This window comes from Ascaphus truei, chromosome 2 (assembly GCF_040206685.1).
Source record: "Ascaphus truei isolate aAscTru1 chromosome 2, aAscTru1.hap1, whole genome shotgun sequence".
In the NCBI taxonomy this organism is placed as follows: domain Eukaryota; kingdom Metazoa; phylum Chordata; class Amphibia; order Anura; family Ascaphidae; genus Ascaphus; species Ascaphus truei.
Window position 1 is genome coordinate 333,830,539 of NC_134484.1, and position 21,487 is coordinate 333,852,025.

General features: G+C 43.3%; 1 protein-coding gene across 1 annotated transcript in view; it reads right to left on the minus strand.

The window, feature by feature from the left end:
- NPSR1 (neuropeptide S receptor 1) overlaps positions 1–21,487 on the minus strand; it is a 376,437-nt gene that overhangs the window by 153,563 nt on the left and 201,387 nt on the right. Inside the window, exon 5 of the mRNA XM_075589097.1 lies at positions 14,559–14,760. Coding sequence (XP_075445212.1) covers positions 14,559–14,760 — 202 coding nt within the window. The remainder of the gene's footprint in view (positions 1–14,558; positions 14,761–21,487) is intronic.

Consider the following 21,487-nt stretch of genomic DNA (forward strand, 5'->3'; position numbering starts at 1 on the left):
AACAGGATGGAAGGGATAGGTGGGTTATGAAGGGGTTAACTCCACCCGCAACCCCAGCGCAACCCCCACGCAACCCACATGCAAGGCCTAAACACCCACCAAGGGCCAAATAACACCTTCACCCACACTCGATAACCACAATAAAACGGGCACTGGTGGTTAACACCTCCATTGCCGCTAAGGTAATGAAGCTGCTTAATTATAAATTGTTATACCAGTGTAGATGAGCAGGGGGTCTCTGGAGCAGAACCACTTTGATTTGAGGTCCGAGGACCACCTGCTTCCTGAGATACAGGCCCCGTGTTACGCCGATGCTCACCACAAACCGGGACCGGACCGCGGGGCTGAGGTGGGGTTATATAATCACCGACCTTAGTCCACGCAGACTGATCCGGAGTGCGCAGTTCGTAGTCGTACATCGCAGGGTCAGGATTGGAGAAGGCAGCATCGTCGTTAATGAAGCAGGAGTTCGGCAACAGGAAATCAGGAGTGCCCCGCTTCAGCTTAGGAGCGTGAGCACGGGGGTGGCTTCTGCGCGAGGAGCGGCCTCGGCCCATGACGCCGATCTCAGCAGGAGGAGACAGCAGGCTGGACAAAGTTCACCGCAAGGCAGCGTCGGGAAGAACCAACGCTTCAGCGCAGAAGTCCAAGGCAGGCCACTGCAAGAGGATCGCAGCAGGCCGCAGGAAAGGAAGGGTAGCCACTGCTAGGAGGGAATGCAGCAGTTACCAGTTCTGGCATCAACGCTTCAGCACAGGCGTCCAGGGTAGGCCACTGCAGGAGAATAGCGGCAGGCCACAGGACAGGAAGGGTAGCCACTGCTAGGAGGGAATGCAGCAGTCACCAGTGCTGGCATCAACGCTTCAGCACAGACGTCCAGGGTAGGCCACTGCAAGGAGATAGCAGCAGGCCAGTGCTGGCAACAACGCTTCAGCACAGACGTCCAGGACCAGGCCTCTGGATACTCAGGAACTTGGAAGGTAAGAACGCTAGGAGAGAGGCCTGGGGTGGTTTGTGGCAGAGACAGTAACATAGAGGTAGGAATAGTTATGCTCGGCGCTGGTTCAGAGCCAACGCCTAGAATATAAAGGGCGGAGATCCAATCCCAGGAGGAGGGTGTGTGAGAATTCCTCCAATGAAGTAGCACAGGGCAGAAGCTGCAATGAGAGGCAGCACCTGTGCCATAGATTGCCAGAGGAAGCCTGCAACTGCACAGGTCTGCAAGGCAATAGTCAAAGCCAGTAGTGGATTCCTTACAGTACCCCCCCCTTCAGGTGATACCTCCGGACGAACAAGATCCATCACAGATTTTGGGGACATGGAATTGTTCCTAAACCTCCTTAGGCGAGAGGTGGCGTTGAAAGCCCATAGTTTGTTGGGATTCCTTACAGTACCCCCACCACTGGGTGAGAAGCCTGGGTGAACAGGACCATTCATAGGTCTGGGAGACATTGAGTTGTTCCTGAAGTGTCTCCGGCGAGAATTAGGTCCACAATCCAGATGTACATTGGCGAGTGCCATGAAAGACAGCGGTGGTACTGCAGTTCTTGGTACATGGACAATGGGACCTGAGGGCTCCGGAATGGGAACATCGGAAGGACAGTAGCCAGGTGTCCGGTGCATAGTAATAGTCCAAGAGTTCGGGACACAGGACACAGATTGTCGGACAAAAATGGCAGAGGGACCTTCAGAGAAGGCAATGTCTTTGGTGAAATCAGCACGGAGGAAGTTGCGAGAGTCTTTAGCTTCCAAGGAATTCCGGGTGGTGGTTAGCAAGGGAATGGGGCGGGAGGGTTCACTACACACTATTGCAGCGGTACTTTTGATACCAAGCAGGGTTGCTATCCCAAGCAATTTGCGAGAGTCTGTAGCAGTGTGTATGCAACTCATGGTACTGGCAGTTGAAGAAGGATCCGCTTCCTTTGGTTTGTGATCTTTAGAGAGAATCAAATCCGAAATTGTGGCCTTGGCGAAGGACATAATAAGCACGTCTATACCCATAGTGGACCCATAGAGAACAGGAACGGACGCTTCAGGTAAAGCGACGAGGTCCAGTAAGGGTGTCTTCGTCTTAGGGAGAGGCCAATTACCATACAGATCGGGCACTTTGGGCACCGCACAGAGACCTGCGAGTAAGGAGTCTGTTTGAAAGGTGAGAAAATAGATTTTATCCAAAAAACAAGGCAGGCGGTTACGTGGTGCATCAACCTTAGAGAAAAAAGTCTTGGGGTTAAAGCTGGGTGCCTCCAACACAGAGAAAGAAGACAGAGAACTAGAGCTTGGCTTCAGAGTGGAGGTCCCAGGTACCCAGGTCTCACATGATACTGTGGGAGAAGCAATGCAAATTGTTACTGTTTTAAACATGGGGTCTTTAACATCGGTAGCTCCAGGCACCTTTTTGAGAGGTAACCCTAGTTTTGGGACAGGACAGTCAATAGCAAGTACCCCAAGTATTGTGGAAGACACAGAGAAAAATAAGTCCATTTTAAAGACGGGATCTTGTGAAAAAAGGGAACGTTCCAAATGCGATACCCCTGAGTTCGTGGTAGTAGACATACAGTCAGTAGTGGATACCCCGAATACTGTGGGCGAATCAGCGTGAAACAGTATTATTACAGGAATGGGCATCCCAGACTTAAAGTCATTTTTAATCATCCCGGAGGCTGTGGCATGATCCGTGAGAAAAACTGGGGTAAACTCTCCAACAGACACAAGGGACATCTTGCTTGTTACAGAATTGGGTCCCTGAGAATCCCTAGTGAGGGCATCAGACTCCATGGGAGACTTAGTGACAGGGGTTTTGGAACTGATTAAAGGAATTGCAGGTATCACAGATTTAATAGGAGAAATACATTGCAAAACAGAAATTTTAGTAAAGGTGATAGGCATCACAGATAGGACAGACAGAAGTAAGCTAGGCAAGGTTGCTTCTACAGTATAACAGAAGATTTGGCAGCGGCAAAGCTTAACTCAGCGGCTGCTGGAGAACTTTTAACTACAGTGAGAAGGGACTGCAGATTTACAAAGTCAGGGATTAAGGGAGTCTCAAACTTGAAAGCCTGATCCTTCAAAAAGAAGGGCCCTAACTTTAATGGTACAGAGGGAGCAACAGCAGATACGCTGATCTCAGTAGGGGTCACTTGGAAAGGAGCATAATATGTACTATTCGCTTTAAACCCTAGGATTTGAGAAAAGGAGAACTCAGACAGTGCAAGTGGGGCAACCACGACTGTGCTGGCCTTTTGAAGTGGGTATTTGGGAAAGAGTGTCTGGGACATCAGAAACGACAACAGATTCCACGAAAAGGGGTCTATGCTCAGAAGCAGGGGTCTCAGCTCTCTGAGTGGCAGACGGGGTGAGTGAAATACCTAGGAGTAGGGATTCTGCGAACAGGTTTAGAGAAACAAACGGCTCCAGAATTCTTTTTACTGGAGCCAGTATTATTGCCGAAAGTTCAGGGGGCATAGCCCCGAGAATTTTAGCCGAGTCAGAGGACAAAAGTGGTTGATCCTCTGAGGCTAAGGAGGTGTCCCTGACTGACGAACTAAAGGGATCTACCGAGGAAGGTTCACAGGGCTGACCTGCAGGGGTTAACATAGGAAAAACCCCAAGGGTTAAATTACTCTGTACCTGAGAATCAGAGAAATAGAAGCTAGTCTCCGAGAGTGGGGTCATAGGGGGTTCTGCCTCTTGCCCTAGGGACCTATCATTAGACTGCGGAATACTAGGGTTAGCAGTAGGGACCTCACGGAGCAGACTAGCAGGGGTTAATACAGAAAAAACCTCGGAAACAGAGCTTAGAATTTTTGGTTTAAGAAAAGAGGGCAAACAGGATTCATTCTCTGGTGCTAGGGAAGACACACTGACCTGGGGACTGCAGGGATTTACAGTGGGGGACGCATAAGCCTGACTAGCAGGGGTTAAGACCGAAATAACCTCAGGGACAGAACTTAGGGAGGTTAACTCAGGATTAGGGAGCGTGGCAGCTTCTTCCTTAGCGGGCAGCGACAGAGAAATGGTTTGACCATTCTTAGGAGAGAGAGGTACCCCCACAGGTTTAGCAACAGGACTGGCAGCATAGAGAATCTGCCAAGCAGCAGCGTAGCTGGCAAGGAGGGGATCCTGTTCTATTATGTTCTATTATGTGAATGTCTAGTGTTGAGGAAAGTACATGGAGTGTATCTTGAGACTGAGCCAACATGAGGAGGGCGCCCTGTTGTACTAGGGGAATGTCCAGTGATGAGGCCAGGAGGTAGAGTGCCTCTTGGGCGTCGGCCAGTTCCATAGGGTACACGTTATCCCAGGTTATAGGGGAATCAGGAGAGCGAATACAAGCGGCCAGAGACTGTTTTAAGTTCAGGATGCAGTAAGCCTTAATAAAGAGATCACAACGGCATTGTCTTTGCAAAGGGGTTAAACCTTCATAGGTAAACATTTCATCCATCAGGGGTATTACTTCACACAAATACTGGCCTTCATAGTGGGACATAACTTCAGTTGGTAAATTGCCATCCCCCGCCACGGTGCGGTCCGGTTTTAATGGGCCGAGCGTACTGTTACGCCGATGCTCATCACAAACCGGGACCGGACCGCGGGGCTGAGGTGGGGTTATATAATCACAGACCTTAGTCCACGCAGACTGATCCGGAGTGCGCAGTTCGTAGTCGTACATCGCAGGGTCAGGATTGGAGAAGGCAGCATCGTCGTTAATGAAGCAGGAGTTCGGCAACAGGAAATCAGGAGTGCCCCGCTTCAGCTTAGGAGCGTGAGCGCGGGGGTAGCTTCTGCACGAGGAGCGGCCTCGGCCCATGACGCCGATCTCAGCAGGAGGAGACAGCAGGCTGGACAAAGTTCACCGCAGGGCAGCGTCGGGAAGAACCAACGCTTCAGCGCAGAAGTCCAAGGCAGGCCACTGCAAGAGGATCGCAGCAGGCCGCAGGAAAGGAAGGGTAGCCACTGCTAGGAGGGAATGCAGCAGTTACCAGTGCTGGCATCAACGCTTCAGCACAGACGTCCAGAGTAGGCCACTGCAAGTAGATAGCAGCAGGCCAGTGCTGGCAACAACGCTTCAGCACAGACGTCCAGGACCAGGCCTCTGGATACTCAGGAACTTGGAAGGTAAGAACTCTAGGAGAGAGGCCTGGGGTGGTTTGTGGCAGAGACAGTAACATAGAGGTAGGAATAGTTATGCTCGGCGCTGGTTCAGAGCCAACGCCTAGAATATAAAGGGCGGAGATCCAATCACAGGAGGAGGGTGTGTGAGAATTCCTCCAATGAAGTAGCACAGGGCAGAAGCTGCAATGAGAGGCAGCACCTGTGCCATAGATTTCCAGAGGAAGCCTGCAACTGCACAGGTCTGCAAGGCAATAGTCAAAGCCAGTAGTGGATTCCTTACACCCCGTCATGGGGTGCTGGTATGTCCAATGCATTTTATTCCCATGGTCACATGACGCAAGACGTTTAAATGCATAGAGGATACCAGCACCCCATAACGGGACCTGTATCTCTGGAAGCATGGGGTTCCCGACCTGAAATCAACGTGGTTCTGCTCCGGAGACCCGCTGCTCATCTCCACTCCACTAGTATTAAAATGTATATTAAAATCTTGCGATCGCTGGCGAGATATGCGCAGGCTTATAGAATAGGCCCCTGTAACAGGGGAGTTATCCCTGTTCAGGTAATGTGCCTCTAATCCAGCAGTGTGGTGGTTAACTGCTGGTAGTCAATTAACAAACACCACCTGCCTGATTAGATTGCTTAGAAAAGCCTGTCTTTTGAGACAGGAAGGAAGATTGTCCCTTACTCTCACAACTTGTGAGACTGACATGGGGACAGGCGTCTTGAGTCTACCAGAAGAGACTGCTTGCAAGACACAGGGGAAACTTCTAAACCTGAATGCTGACAAACCCTGAAGAAAAGGTAGCAACCAGGAACAGAGAAGATTTTCCCTCCAAACCACAAGGAACAGATAAGACTTTCATTTATAAGACTTTTTATATCTGCTCATTTCATGATATATGTTTGGGGCTGGGAGACATGCTTATCTAAAGGGAGTTGTGGACTGCATAGTATTTCACTAGAAATACTCCCAAGTGAATAGAAGCTTTGTTTACCCCTTGTTTGGATGGTTTCCTGATATTAAGGAAACAGGCGCAATAAAAGCCTTATTTAATTTCACCATAACCAGTCTCCCTTGCATACCTCTGTGAGCGTCCGCCTACAGCGCCAAAGTGTTGAAGAAGCATGCATTGATATTATAAGGACCCCTTTGATCCTAATGTGCTCATACCTACAGTATACTGTATATGTTTTTGATCAAGCTAATGTACTTGTGAAAAAAACCTGAACACAGCAAAGAATGAAGCCCAAATTTACATTCCATATGACAAATTATTTAATTAATTTCTATATTTTTTTTCTACATATAAGTATGGGTCACTTAGTTCAATCTTTTAGCCAAAACATATTAAGCCTGCAACCAGGTCAAAGTAACGAACCCTTCTAGCAGGTTCCTACTCTACCCATTTTATACTATGTACTTTGTATTTTCTCCACTAGATGGCGAAAAGAGGAAATAAAATAATGATCTAGTCCATAGTATAGAATGCGTGAGATACAGTATGTTGTGTCTAAGAGTTTAACATTTAGAAACACTCTGTGATGTGTGTGAGCTACAGTGCAGTTAAAATTGGCTAAAAAAAAACAGAAGTGTTGTAACAGGGGACTTATCCCTGTTCACAAATGATGATCCAGCAGTGTGGTGGTTAACTGCTGGTAGGCAATTAACTAACACCACCTGCCTGATTTAGATGGCTTAGAAAAGCCTGTCTTGTGGGACAGGAAGTGAGACTCCTTTGCTCACACCTGAGTTGAACTTTGGAGACAGAGCAGAGGTTCTTGAGTCTCCCAGGAGAGACTGACCAAGAGAACACAGATCTCTGGAGCTGACAAATAAGACTTCTAAACCTGGATGCTGATAATCCGGAGAAAAGGCAGCAACCTTGGAAACAGATAAGACTTTATTTTCCATTGACTGTTGTCCATATATATATATATCGATATGACTTGGGCTGATGAATAGCCTGGGTAGTCACCTAGTTAAAAGGGGCTGAAATAGAAGGATACATATATGCCAAAGTGGAACAAGTTTTATTGGGCTCACTATTTTTCTGATGTTGGTTTTTCTTTTGCTGTGTTATAAGCGACAGGCACAATAAAGCCTTGTTATGATTTCACCTTACAACAGTCTCCATAGTGTACCTCTGCACATGTCCTCCTACAAGTGTCCTAAAAATATAGTGAAAAAAAAATCTAAAAAAAATAAAGTGCAATGCTAAATATATACACTTTCCAAGCTTATTACTGCAGCACAGGTTATCTTCACCTTTCTCCTGGGGGCAAGCAATCTCTCATTGATAACTGCTTTTACATTTGTGTGCTTGGAGCTGCTGATTAAATAGTGGTGGGATGGGTGAGTTAAGCTAAGGAGGAGGGGTCACATACCTCCATACAACATACAGAAGCTTTATATTTTATGTTGTATTTTTGAGGTCACTTTCCCAGTAGCACTCCAATTGACACAATGCAAAATATAATACTGTGGATCTGTGTATTGAGATTGCTAAGATTGGGTATTTGTAATATTAACCCTGGACACATCTGAGATACCTGGAATATATGATCATTTGAATATGCAAAGTACATTCAAATGATTGAAATCAGCAAATTTCCCAAGTATCTCAGGGGTGTTCAGGTCTATTGGCTTCTCTCCACGTGTTGTATAAAGGAGTGTTTGGGGATGTATATGGCACTATAACTAGGTTCTCTGTCCCGGCAAATTTTGTGAACTAAAGTGAAAACTTAGCATATTGCTACTGCCAGAAACTTCACTCCGCCCACACGCCCCTATAGGAGCTGCAAGACAAAGATGGCAACGTGCAGAAGGGGAAGGAGGAAGTCATGGGAGTCGTGAAAGATTTCTATGAAGACCTCTACTCCCCAAAAACATCAGACAAAGACCAGTCTGACAAATTCTTGTCAGGGATTACAAACACCACGACCAGGCAGCAAAAGCAGCCATGAACGCCCCCCCCTGACGCTGGAGGAGCTGCACGTTGCAACCAAATCCTTTAAGATGGGTAGGAGGCCGGGTGCAAATGGCATCCCAACTGAGTTATACAGAGGCGGCACATTTTATTTGAGTGCGGCTAGCTCCGCAAGCCTGGGGATGTCCCGGCATGCTAGCCGCACTCCCTCGGCGTGCCGCGCGTCATCGACGCGTGGTCACGCGTCATCGACGCGCGGTCACGCGTCATCGTGTGCCTGCGCCCCCTGCACGCGCGTCCAGGGCTCCCTGAGGGAGCCCTGGTGTCCCACGATGTGGGGGACGGCGGCAGGGGGTTCCGGGGGACCCGGCGGACCCGGCAGCGGGAGGGAGAAAGCCCCGATCGGAGGGCGCTCCTCCGTGTCTTCGGCGTGCGCCCGGCACCCTCTGGCGCGCGCCAGGTTACTGCTGCGGCCGAGAACGGGCAAATGCTCGAATAAACTCGGCCGCAGCAGTACACAAAGCTGTGGGACCTGATCGGCCCAGACCTACTCGAGCTTTACAAGGAAATGGAAGCAGAGGGTTTGATACCCCCAATGCTGAGGGAAGGAATGCTGACGCTCTTGTACAAACAGAAGGGGGAGAGGTGCGACCTCAAGAACTGGCACCCCATCTCGCTCCTGAACGTGGACTACAAGATCTTGGCAAAAGTCCTGGCAAACAGATTGAAGAAGGTGATCAGCCAGATCATCCACCCAGACCAGATGTGCGGCATCCCAGGCCGCAGGATCGCAGACAGCCTCGCCCTAATCAGAGACACAGTCCACTACATCAAAGACCGCCGTGTACACGCGGCCCTGGTCAGCCTTGACCAGGAGAAGGCCTTTGACCATGTCTCCCACGGTTTCATGGGCAAGTTGCTGTGGGGGTATGGGATGGGGCAGATGTTCTGTTCTTATGTTAACCTGATGTACCTTGACATTTGCAGTGTGGCGATCGTGAACGGATGGAAGACTAACCCTTTCCCTGTACTCTCAGGGGTTAGGGGTTGCCCTCTTTCACCTCTCCTTTTTGTCTGTTGTATAGATCTCTTGGCCCAGTGCATCAGACGAGACACAGGGATCAGAGGGATCATCGCGCCAGGACCCCAGAGACGTGAAGTGCTCACTCTACATGGATGACGTCACCATCTTCTGCGCAGATAGCCGGTCGGTGAAGACACTCGTCCAGACGTGTGAGGACTTCGGGAAAGCTTCAGGAGCAAAAGTCAACTGCGGGAAGTCAGAGACCAAGCTATTTGGGCGTTGGAACCTGACTGCCGACCCCCTTCCCTTCCCCATCAAAGCAGGCCTCATCCATATCCTGGGCATCTGGTTTGGTGTGAGGAGTGAGGGCGCAGCCCTGAAGAGCTGGAACGAGAGGCTGAACAAGGTGAAGCAGAAGATTGGGTTGTGGCACCTCAGAACCCTCACCATTGAGGGAAAAAAGCTGGTGCTGCAGAACGAGATCCTTCCTGTCCTGCAGTATGTGGCCCAGGCACCTTCGGCCAGGATTTGCCAGGAAATTTCCATGGCAGTGTTCCACTTTGTCTGGGGGGCCACGATGGAGAGGGGCCACGATGGAGAGTGGCAAGCGCGAGGTGATGTACAAGGAGCCGCACAAGGGTGGTAGAGAAATCCCCGACATCCCCACTATGCTGCGCGCTTTCCTTGTAAGCAACTGCGTGCGGATTACCCTGAGAGACTGCTACAAAGACTCCTCTGGCTACTCAATGTCCCGCTTCCTACTCCTGCCACTCTAGAGAGCATTGGAGTGGGACAAGTGGGACAGCTCCATCTCTTACAACTGGCACGCACCGTGGTTCTACAAGAACGTGGGGAAGTTCGTGAGGCAGAACAAACTGGAGGGAGTAAAACTAGACTGGTGGAAGCCCAAGGTCATTTACAAAATGATCAGGGCACAAGACATCATGAATCGGTCCCAGGACTCCACCACAACACCTTTGGAACGCTGTTCAGGAATGTGGCATTGAAAAGACTATTGGAGAAATACAAGGACATTGCATGGCAGGCCATACACGGGGGACTCCCCGTGAATGCGGACAAGTACCAGAGCAAACTCAGCCTCTTGAGAGTGTCATGAACCTCTTCTGGAACTGCCCCGTTGTGCAGGCCTTGTTGCGAGCGCTGGATACGGACTTAAAAGATTGTATACCGAGGAAGTGCGTCACGTAATACTCGGTGTTCCACAGACTTTTTTCAGGAACACACACAGAGGATGCAATCGAAACCGGTTGGCGTCTAATGTGCTGTTTCAAGGACGTTTTACTATTCGCCAGCGAACGTTTGACCAAGGGGAAGAAAGGATGTCGGTACAGGACTGTCGCAGGCTGTTCCACAGCCTGCTCAGAGTCTATTCCATCTTTGACGGTCCTGAGGAGGAGGACTAAACACCCCCTCCCACTCCCCTGCCCCAAAAGTTTTTTCTGTGCAAATAAAGTTTGAAATAATGTTTGTATGCAGTACAAATAAAGTTTGAGAGGATGTTTGTATGACATGCTATGCCTGTGGTGTGGTGCATATGTATAAATGCACTGCACTGTTGTGTACGTCACAGATTTTTTTACCATTTTTTAAAAATGTATGCACTGCACCGTTGTTTACGGTGCATTTTTTTCTGTTTGGAAAATGATTTATGTACTGTTATAATCTTGTTGTAAAGATTTGCTGCATAATAAAAGAATTTTCAAAACAATATTGCTACTGCCAATTGCTGCATTTTATTCTGCAATAAAAAAATTTAAGTAGGATATCAAATTAAGGGACATTATATTTATTTTGGTAGAAAATTATTTTGTATTTTAAATACAGTATGGTGCATTTTTGCAGTAGAATACCCGACAAACATTTTCAAACATGTTAGACATAAGTATATTTGGCAACTTTGAATAAACGTACAGTAGTGGGATGCAGGCTTCCCCAGCACCCGAAAGGTTAAACGTCAAATGTGTACAACTTACAATACTAATGAACAAAAAAATAAGTAGGTTATGCTGCTGCTTTAAAATGTAAAAAATAATGAGTTCAAAGAGCAGTTTGTGAATGCTGACATGAAAGTAATATTTATAAATATGTCCCATTAGTTCACAAAGATTTGCTGCTGGTATCTAAGTTAAATGTCAAAAACAAGACTTAGTGCAGATATCTCTAATTGAACTATTAGAGTCAAAGTCAAGGATGTTTTTCCAGATTAAAAATAAAAGTAATGATTCACTGGATCAATCAGCTTGGTTCCCAAAACATGTATAGTTGTACCTTGTGAACCCATTTAAACTCTGTTAGCAAGTGTTTCTGTAGTTTAATTTATTTTCTTGTAGTAGGTGACCAACATTGAACCAACATACTGTAAAAGCAAAGAGTTTTCTTTTGTTATTATACAGTATATTGGCTTCCTTTCATAAACACATTATGACATTTATTTAATAGCTTGAAAGCTTGAGAAAGGACCGTGTGGGTCCAATCATAGTTGCTCTAGGTTACGTTAGTTGCCCTATGGTTCAATAAATTCATTTTTTTCATCTGGAGAGTGCTGCGGACCCTTTCTTTAATATATATATATATATATATATATATATATATATATATATATATTCATGTAGAGGTATCAGTACCGTGTTAGCCGAGCTTCAATAATCAAAAAATAAATAGACGATACCGTTCTGTGGCTAACGAAATGCTTTTATTTGTGCGAGCTTTCGAGATACACTGATCTCTTCTTCCGGCGATGTTACAATGAATGAAGCAAGCAAAAGCTATACTATAAACAGTGTCTCTTGGAATGTTATCTGTGCTGGTGCTTCCCCCGGTGTGGATGTGTTTAATATATATATATATATATACAGTCATGTGAAAAAGAAAGTACACCCTCTTTGAATTCCATGGTTTTACATATCAGGACATAATAACAATCATCTGTTCCTTAGCAGGTCTTAAAATTAGGTAAATACAACCTCAGACGAACAACAACACATGACATATTACACCGTGTCATGATTTATTTAACAAAAATAAAGCCAAAATTGAGAAGCCATGTGTGAAAAACTAAGTATACCTTTACTGCTTCCTTAGGAATTAAGATGCTAAGTAGCAGACAGGTGCTGCTAATCAAATGCCCTTGTTCATCTGAGGTTGTATTTGCCTAATTTTTAGACCTGCTAAGGAACAGATTATTTTTATTGTGTACATTCAAATTACTCATAATTTTAAGCAGGCACAACGTTATATATTTAAAAACATATATACTAATTCAATTGACCAGATATGACCTTTAAATCTATTTTAAAAGGGCTAACCTAACTATCCCACCAGGTATGACTTCTAACTTACTCTCTTCCACAATGAAGCCTGTCACATTATTTGGTCTATGCAATAAAACAATAATGAGTGTTCATCAATGCATAGCAAGTTTAGATAATTTACTGCATGCATAATATGTGACCATGAGAGGTTCAAAAGCTTGTAACATACAGTATCGACTACTTATTTGTCCAATAAAAGGTATCATACCACCCTCTCCCTCCTTTACTACATGGAAGGAAGCACCGCCATGTTACCCACCCTTCTTTGCATAAAATGTGGGGAATTTGGGAAAAAAAAAGTTTTACTTTTAATCTGAATCTTTAGCAATAATGATGTATAGTATCTCAAGTATTGTAGTATGATTGATGCATATTAAATTAAACAAATTAAGGATAGGGACATAATGGTATTCATCCAATTTTATTATTGTAGTTGACTTATTATAAGCTATACTGTAAATATGGTGGTTTATAATAGGATAATCCTTAGGGTCCCTGTTGAGTTGGTGTAGTCTGGGTGGCATATGCTCTCAGCAACTCTGTTATACGGAAACTGTACCATAATGTTAAATGTACTGTACATTATACTATATATCTTATGGCAAATAATTAACTCCAGCAAATCTAATTGTTTTATCAATGCAAATCAAAATAATAATATGCTATATCTTATATTAATAATAAAAATACATTTGTCACCCATACCAGATATGAGGAAGAAGATTCACCGCTCCAGAGATAGGGTTCAAATGTAAAACCTGTATTGAATTCAAACGTTTCGGTTCAACTCAGGAAATTTCACCAGGGTGGTGTCACATTGCCAATCCATTCAAGATTGGAAATAGTGCGTTTAAGCTCCGAGGACTCCCGGTTCCCAAGATATTTGCTGATGAAGTTACCGGTATTACTTCCTGGTTTTCAAAGGAGATTTATATAGCCAACCAATAGGAAGGCACAACCAATGATGTTGCAGCTTCCTATTGGCCTGAGATTTGGCAGCCATTTTCTTTAGCCGAGGGAGATTTAAATGGTCACTTCATTGGTATGTATTATGGGGGGTTCCATTAGCTGAAAATACTGGTGTTTGGTCAAAGAAAATCCTTGGTTTCCCCGTTGTAAAAAAACAAAGAAAAAAAAACAATAGGGGCTTAAAAAACTGCTCTTAATATAACTGCTTATTAAAATTAAATTAAATGCAATTATTTGTACACATATATTTAATATACACATAAATTCCTTTGTTAGAGTTCACAATTCTTTTGTCAGGCCTAATAACTCACTTGCTTGTGTTGAAATGTTGATGCACATTTATTTAATTTGCATAGTGTACAGATTTGAACGTTCTCATATATTTTTATTTTATGTAACATAAAAATTTTCCACTTGGTCAAGTTACTGTACTTATAGCCATAGCTACTCCTTCGGTTCCATTTGTGTTGTAAATTTCCTGTCTTTATATACAGTGCATCCGTTTGTCATTGCAGTTACTTTATTTTTTCTTACAACCTCTATCTTTTTGCTGTATATTAATGTGATCTCTGCTGCTTAGGATATATACAGTATGCATTTTTTGACAATTAACTGGACAACATTGCAGAAACAGGCAGGATCAATGCCTTTTATTGGATAATCTTTTATTTAAAGACATAATGCAACATTCCAGAGATCGCTGTTTGTAACTTCTAGATTATTTTGATATAGGAAAAAAAGTGGCTACCTTTTGGGCCGAAACTAACATGGAGCTTGCATGAAATTTACAATCAATGCAAGATGGGAAAATAAAGTAATTCTTGTTGATTTCATTTCTCGACGTGTATGGACTACGTGCAAAGTTTATTATCAGCAGTGAAATAAAAGAAAGTTTTTTTATTCATTTCCCTTGCCTGACTTTAAAGGAGCTTCATTTCCTTCAATGTTAACAGTCAGGATAGTGTCCTGAAGAACCAATGACTGTCTTTGTTAGCCAATCTCTGATATTAGTGGACTTTTTATTTCTTTGTGTAAGTAACACTGTTTTGATTTGGTTGGAGTCTGGTGTCCAGCCTCTGATTATCACACTACAGTTGGCATCACGTTTTCCTAAAAGATTACATGGGACACATCTGTGCTCAAATAAGTGGAATTGCATCTTTAGAATGTGTAATGTAATAGGCTTACCTGATAATGATCAAAGGAATAAAATACACCAGAAGTGCTACAACTGTCATGTAAGGGGTCCAATAAGATTCATCAGGCCAAAGAGCCCAGCACTGTACTTCTCCATTGGAAAGCTTGGTTTTTCCAAATATAATCAGTGTGGGGATTGAAAATAAAAATGATAAGCTCCATGCAACGGCAATTAGCACTTTTGCTTGTCTTTCTGAGGAAAAAGAACAAATATTCAAATGGTTTAGACTTCTTGTCAATATCAATGGATAAAAAACAGCTCTAATAAACGTCAAGATTGAACGTAGTCCATCAACAAACCCAGTTGCTTCGTTTGAAATACAGTATGTCCAATTAACAAAAAATTGTCTGTTTTTGACCTTGTTGAGATAGGAAGTAGCTTTTTTTTTTTTTTTTAACATTTATGTGTTGGCACATGCTTATATTTTTGATGCAGTGCTATCCAGCACTTCAAGGGGCATGTGTATCAAGGCAAAACTGGTGCAATTCTAGGGCAAAACCATTGCTCCGTATGTATATATATATATATATTTATAGGGGACTAACATTCTGTCCCACCACCAAACTGGATCAAATCCAATTATTCTCAGACCTAGAAGAATTCTTCAGGAGACTACGACTGAAAGAATACTTCCACAAAAAAGAGAGCACCCCCATAATGACAGAGAACAACAACAAGAAGAAGAACACGTACTTCACACTACCAACAGGACGCAACATCATACTTGACAGCTACATACAGAGCTTAAGATCACAAGTTTCCTTACTAGCATCAACACAGCAGAAAAAAACTATGTACAACCTATCCCCCATGGAGAGATCTGCAATCAAGGAACTGCGAAACAACCACAACATCACCATCAAACCAGCAGATAAAGGAGGCGCAGTGGTGCTTATGAACACAAATAAATACATAGAAGAAGGCAATAGACAACTCACAGACAACACCTACTACAAGAAACTCACGCATGATCCAACCCAGGAATATACAAAGCAACTCATGAATCTCATTCAAACATTCCCTAACCACCTGCAACCACAATTGAAGCAACTAATACCTGACAACCCAGGAGTTGGGATCTTCTACATGCTTCCCAAAATCCACAAACCAGGAAACCCCGGCAGACCTATTATAACAGGTATGGATACACTCACGGAACAAATATCAGGCTTAGTGGAGAATATCCTCAAACCTTTAGTCAGAAGCACCAACAGCTTCATCCAAGATACCACAGATTTTCTTAATAATCTTAACAACATCAACCTGTTTTTTATCCATTGATATTGACAAGAAGTCTAAACCATCCAACACACTACTAAATACCATGGATGTAGAATCCCTTTACAGCAACATCCCCCACAAGGATGGTATTGAGGCATGCCTGCATTTCCTTACAACATCTCCCCTGGATCAGAAATACAGCGCGGATGTAATTACCAAACTGATAGAATACATCCTCACACACAACTACTTCAGCTTCAACAAGGAAATGTACCTACAACTAATGGGGACTGCAATGGGTACCAAAATGGCACCGCAATATGCCAATCTTTTCATGGCAAATCTTGAACAAAGATTCCTAACTACATGCCTCCACAAACCCTACAAATACTACAGATACATTGATGACCTGTTTATAATATGGACAGAGGGTGAAGAAAACCTAAAACAATTCAATGAGTCCCTAAACTCATTCCATCCAGCAATAAAACTCAAAATGGATTATTCTGCAAACCTAATAAACTTTCTAGACACAACAGTAACACTGAAAGATGGGAAACTACACACAACTGTATACAAGAAACCAACTGACAGATGCAGTTACCTCCACAACTCCAGCTTCCATCCCACTCACACCAAACAAGGTATCATACACAGCCAGACAGAAGGGATACAAACCAAAGACTATTGCCAAAACTATTACATCTGCACTAAAAGCCCCACGAGAACACCTGCTACAATACAGACAGAAAGAACCTACCACACGCATACCAATAGTGACCACATAAAACCCTACCCTAGAGGGAATACGAAAAATAATCAAAGATCTGCAACCCATGCTGACAGAGGATGCGACATTAAAAGAAATCTTTCCCAAACCTCCCATTCTTGCATTCCGGCAACCACCAAACCTCAAACAGAAATTAGTCAGCAGAAAACTTCACAACGATTTTAAAGACATGAATAACGGCACAAAACCGTGCAACAACACACGCTGCAAACTCTGCAAACATATTTGCCAGGATCCCACAGCCAGTCACAACCATAGAACATTCAATGTTAAAGGATCATACAGCTGCACATCCACGAATATAGTGTATATGATTCAATGCAACAAATGTGACCAAGGTTGCTACATTGGGGAAACCAGCCAAAAATTACAAGGAAGAATGAATATGCACAGACACTCTATACTCCATCACGAAGAAGGAAGATACTGCTCACCTGTGGGACATCACTTCTCACAACCAGATCATTCCATAAATTATTTAAAAATCAAAATCCTCAATGGAATGTTTAAAAGCACCCAAAAATGGAAAACATTTGAGCTCAGAATGATAAGACTCTTTGACACCAAAACCAAGGGACTTAATGTGGACATGGGTTTTCTCACACCCTACCAAAATTGTCTGTAATTATCCTGCTTGCCTCTATTCTTATCTACACTTTCTCTCCACCCCCCCCCCCCCCCAGCATCCCTTCCCCTCCCCACTTTTCTTTGACACTGTCCCTTGGCTTCAAACACTTAACACCCGACCTTATCTACAGTAAATATCTGGTTTTTTTTTTTGGTTTTTTTTCTCTACACTGTTTTAGCATTGATTCCTATGTAAATCAGTATTGCTGACCTGAAGAAGAGAGGAGAACTCTCGAAAGCTTGTCCTATGAAATAAATTGTTAGTCCAATAAAAAAGGTATCACCTAATACTGAAGAACTCATTTATTCTGCACTATATATATATATATATATATATATATATATATATATATATATATATATATATATATAATCAAAAAATAAATAGATGATACCGTTCTGTGGCTAACGAAATGCTTTTATTTGTGCGAGCTTTCGAGATACACTGATCTCTTCTTCCGGCGATGTTACAATGAATGAAGCAAGGATTACTTAAAAACAGTGTCTCTTGGAATGTTATCTGTGCTGGTCCTTCCCCCGGTGTGGATGAGATTTATGGCTGGAGGTGTCAAAGGGTAACTGAAAGCAAGTGAAGAAAGAGTGTGTATGTGTATCAGTGTGAATAAAAATGAATGGAGAGCCCACAGTATAAACAGTGCTCTACACAAGGTGTGTGTGGAGTGAGAGGGGATATAAATGGTGTGGGTGGGTGTGGAAATGTGAGAGTTTGTAGCACAACTAAAAGTGTGTGTGGATACTATGTGGTCCCTATTGGTGTATAGGGATGGAAAAATAAGGAGTATTAGTATGTGTGAGAGACAGCTGTGTGTGCATACATATAGCACAGTATGTACATACATGGCCTTTAGCGCTCATGGGAAGAGAGTTCGCTAGTGTCAGTAATGACTCATAAAATTTCGATCTCTGTTTAGGCCACTGCTAAGTGTCCCGAACAGTTGCATAAATTTGTATTCATGCAACCGTCTCTCTTTCGGGGTTTTAAGATTACCTTTGAGTATGGCAACCCTCAGATCGTTCATCTTATGGCCAGAGTCAGAGAAATGTTCGCCAACAGGACTGTCTCTTGTTCCGCGTGTGATGCTGTGGCGATGCAGGTTCATTCTCTTGTTTAGCCCCTGTCCTGTCTCACCTATGTAGTAGCAGCCCCCTGGGCAGTTCATGCACATGATGAGGTACACGACATTGCTGGAGGAACAGGTGAACCCTCCTCTGATTTTGTATTCCCGATTCTTGTGTGGTATTTGTATTGTGTCCGCTGTCTAGAGCATTGCGCAGGTTTTGCATCTTGGGTCCTGGCATGGTTTTGTCCCGCATTCAGTTGTACTGCTGAATACTTTACTCGTCACCATAATATTCTTGAGATTATGGGGTTGTCTGTATGATAATAAGGGTGCTTCAGGGAAGACCTGTTGCAGTCTTGTATCTTCCTGGAGGATGGGTTGTAGTTTCCTGGCGATCTTGCGTAGGGCTCCAAGTGTGGGTTCTATGTGACCACCAAAGGTACCCTGTCGCTTGTCTCCTTCTGTTTGTATTCAAGGAGATCACTTCTTGGTATTCTGGTGGCTTTGTGAATTTGCTGGTCTACAATTCTGTGGTTATATCCACGGTTTATAAAGTCTGATCTCAAGGCTTTAATCCGCTGGTCTCTGTCTGCTGTGTCGGAGCATATCCGGTTGTATCGTATGGCTTGACTGTAGATGGTTGCATGTTTGGTGTGTGTCGGGTGGAAGCTGTTGTCCCTCAAATAGCTGGCTCTGTCTGTAGGTTTGCGGTATTCAGAAGTCTGTAGTTGGTTGTTCTTTATAGTAATGGTGGTGTCTAGAAAATGTACTTCATCCGGGGAATGGGTGAGTTTGAGGTTGATGGTCGGGTGGAAAGTATTGAAGTTGTCATAGAACTGTAGGAGGTCCTGTTCGCCAGAGGTCCAAATCAGGAGGATGTCATCGATGTAGCGAAGGTATGTAAGGGGTTTCAAGTGACAGGTGGACAGAAAGTCACTTTCCAGTTTTGCGCAGAACAGATTGGCATACTGTGGCGCCATCCGAGTACCCATAGCGGTCCCGGTTGTCTGGAGGTATGTGTCATTTCCAAATGTGAAGTAGTTATGGGTCAGAATAAATTCAATGCATTGTAACATCGCCGGAAGAAGAGATCAGTGTATCTCGAAAGCTCGCACAAATAAAAGCATTTCGTTAGCCACAGAACGGTATCATCTATTTATTTTTTGATTATTGAAGCTCGGCTAACACGGTACTGATACCTCTACATATATATATATAAAAATAGGCAGCACCAGGGTCACTAACATGCAGGTCTGCATAACAATTTTGACGTATTTTTTAAAAGTTTCTCTTGGAGATATTTGTAAAACTGTTAGCCAGAAATATAGTGTCAGATTTAATTACCTTTTATATTACTTATCTCTCTCTAACCTGTTCCTATTTTCTAGAAGGTGCTTTTCAAAGGGATGGGGTTTGAAAACATCTGATGACATTTTAACTGGGATTGACTGATCAGTAAACACTACAATTGTTAGACCTAAGAATTATGTAATTTATTTGATTGATGGTCAGCAAAATGATTGCACAATAAAGTGCAATGTGAAAATGTGTACCACATACAGAAAGATGATCTAATTAATGGTGTAATAATTGGTATTAACCACTGTGACCTTTTGCACTGGGGTAAGATCATTTATGATTGGATTCCAAGCACGTCCCATTCAATTGAAGACATAATTGCCTTTGTTAACTGATGGAGGTAGCTTGCTACTGTAGGTGTCAATTGTCTCTGGTAATTAGCACACAAACCAAAGCTAATCACAGTCTCTGAAGGTACAGTATGTCAAGGGGGCGATGACTGGGACTACTACAGTTTACATGGACAGCTTCAGTCAGTGATATAGTATTTCTTTAACTTGAGATAGTGGGTTTACAAACCTGCACTGTATACCTGCAGTATCACAATTACCAGTCAATTGGTTTTTTTGTGTGTGTGTGTGTTTTTTTAATTTACATTACATAAATAAAGACAGCAAAACTCAAAATGAAAGGGATACATATATATACTGTATATATATATATATATATATATATATATATATATATATATATATATATATATATATATATACATACATACACACATACATACATATATATATATCAGCATTTATTGTAAGTAAGGTCAAATACACTGTATTAATATCCATATTTATTAAGCAGTGCTATTCAATAAGTCACCTTCTAATGCTGCAATAAGTCTTACAGCCATTAAATGGAATGGGTGGCAAGGTGTCTTCCAGCATCGGGAGGTGTATTATGCTGTAGTACCACTTAGCAAATATAGACCATCATTTTTCAGACCTCTTGTAATGATATTAAAAATCCAAACATCAGTTGCTGCTCATGTAAGAAATGACATTAACTTCACTTTACTTGGAGTGCTACTTTATTTATGATGCATTATGGTTATAAGGTGTAGTTATCTTGAACAATCCCTTCTTTGTATTGTGGGAAAACTAGATACTGTATATAAGAAGTGAAACGTTTTAATGTGAAATAATCCCTTTGCTCAAGTTATAATATTTTTTCAACAAATAAAATGTATTAGTTGGATAATAATGTATTGTAGTGTTCAGTGAATGCCTCATAATTGGTCACATCTAAAGAAGCTACAACCATATGGGGTCTACTTTTCTCTTTTGTGCTCATATTCAATATGTGTAATCATCATTCTCCCATCATCATGGATTTTCATTCTCCTTACACTGAACTACTGTATTATACTGTAGCACATTACATCTATATTGTGTTTAAGTGGAATTCTCTTTCATTGTACTTTATTATCTCTCCCAATCCTGGTCCCTGCCTTATTTCTACTTGCTCTCGTCCTCCCCTTCCACATGCAACTTCTACTCCTTCTTGTGTAAACCCCTTCAACCTCATACCCATCCCCTGCCACCCTCCCTCCTCTCTCCCTTTCTCCTGTGCCCTTTGGAATGCTCGCTCCCTCTCTAACAAGTTCCTCTCTGTGCAGGACTTCTTTCTCTCTCACTCTCTGCTCCTATTTGCCATTACTGAGACCTGGCTCACTCAGACTGACTCTGCTCTGGAAGCTGCCCTCTCTTATCGTGGCCTTTCCTTCTCCCGCACTTCGCACCCTGATGGCGTGGGGCTCCTGCTCTCCTCTCTCTGCCCCTACCGAACCGTTCCTATTCCTCCCTCTCTTGCTTTTCCCTCCTTTGAGGTTCACACAGTC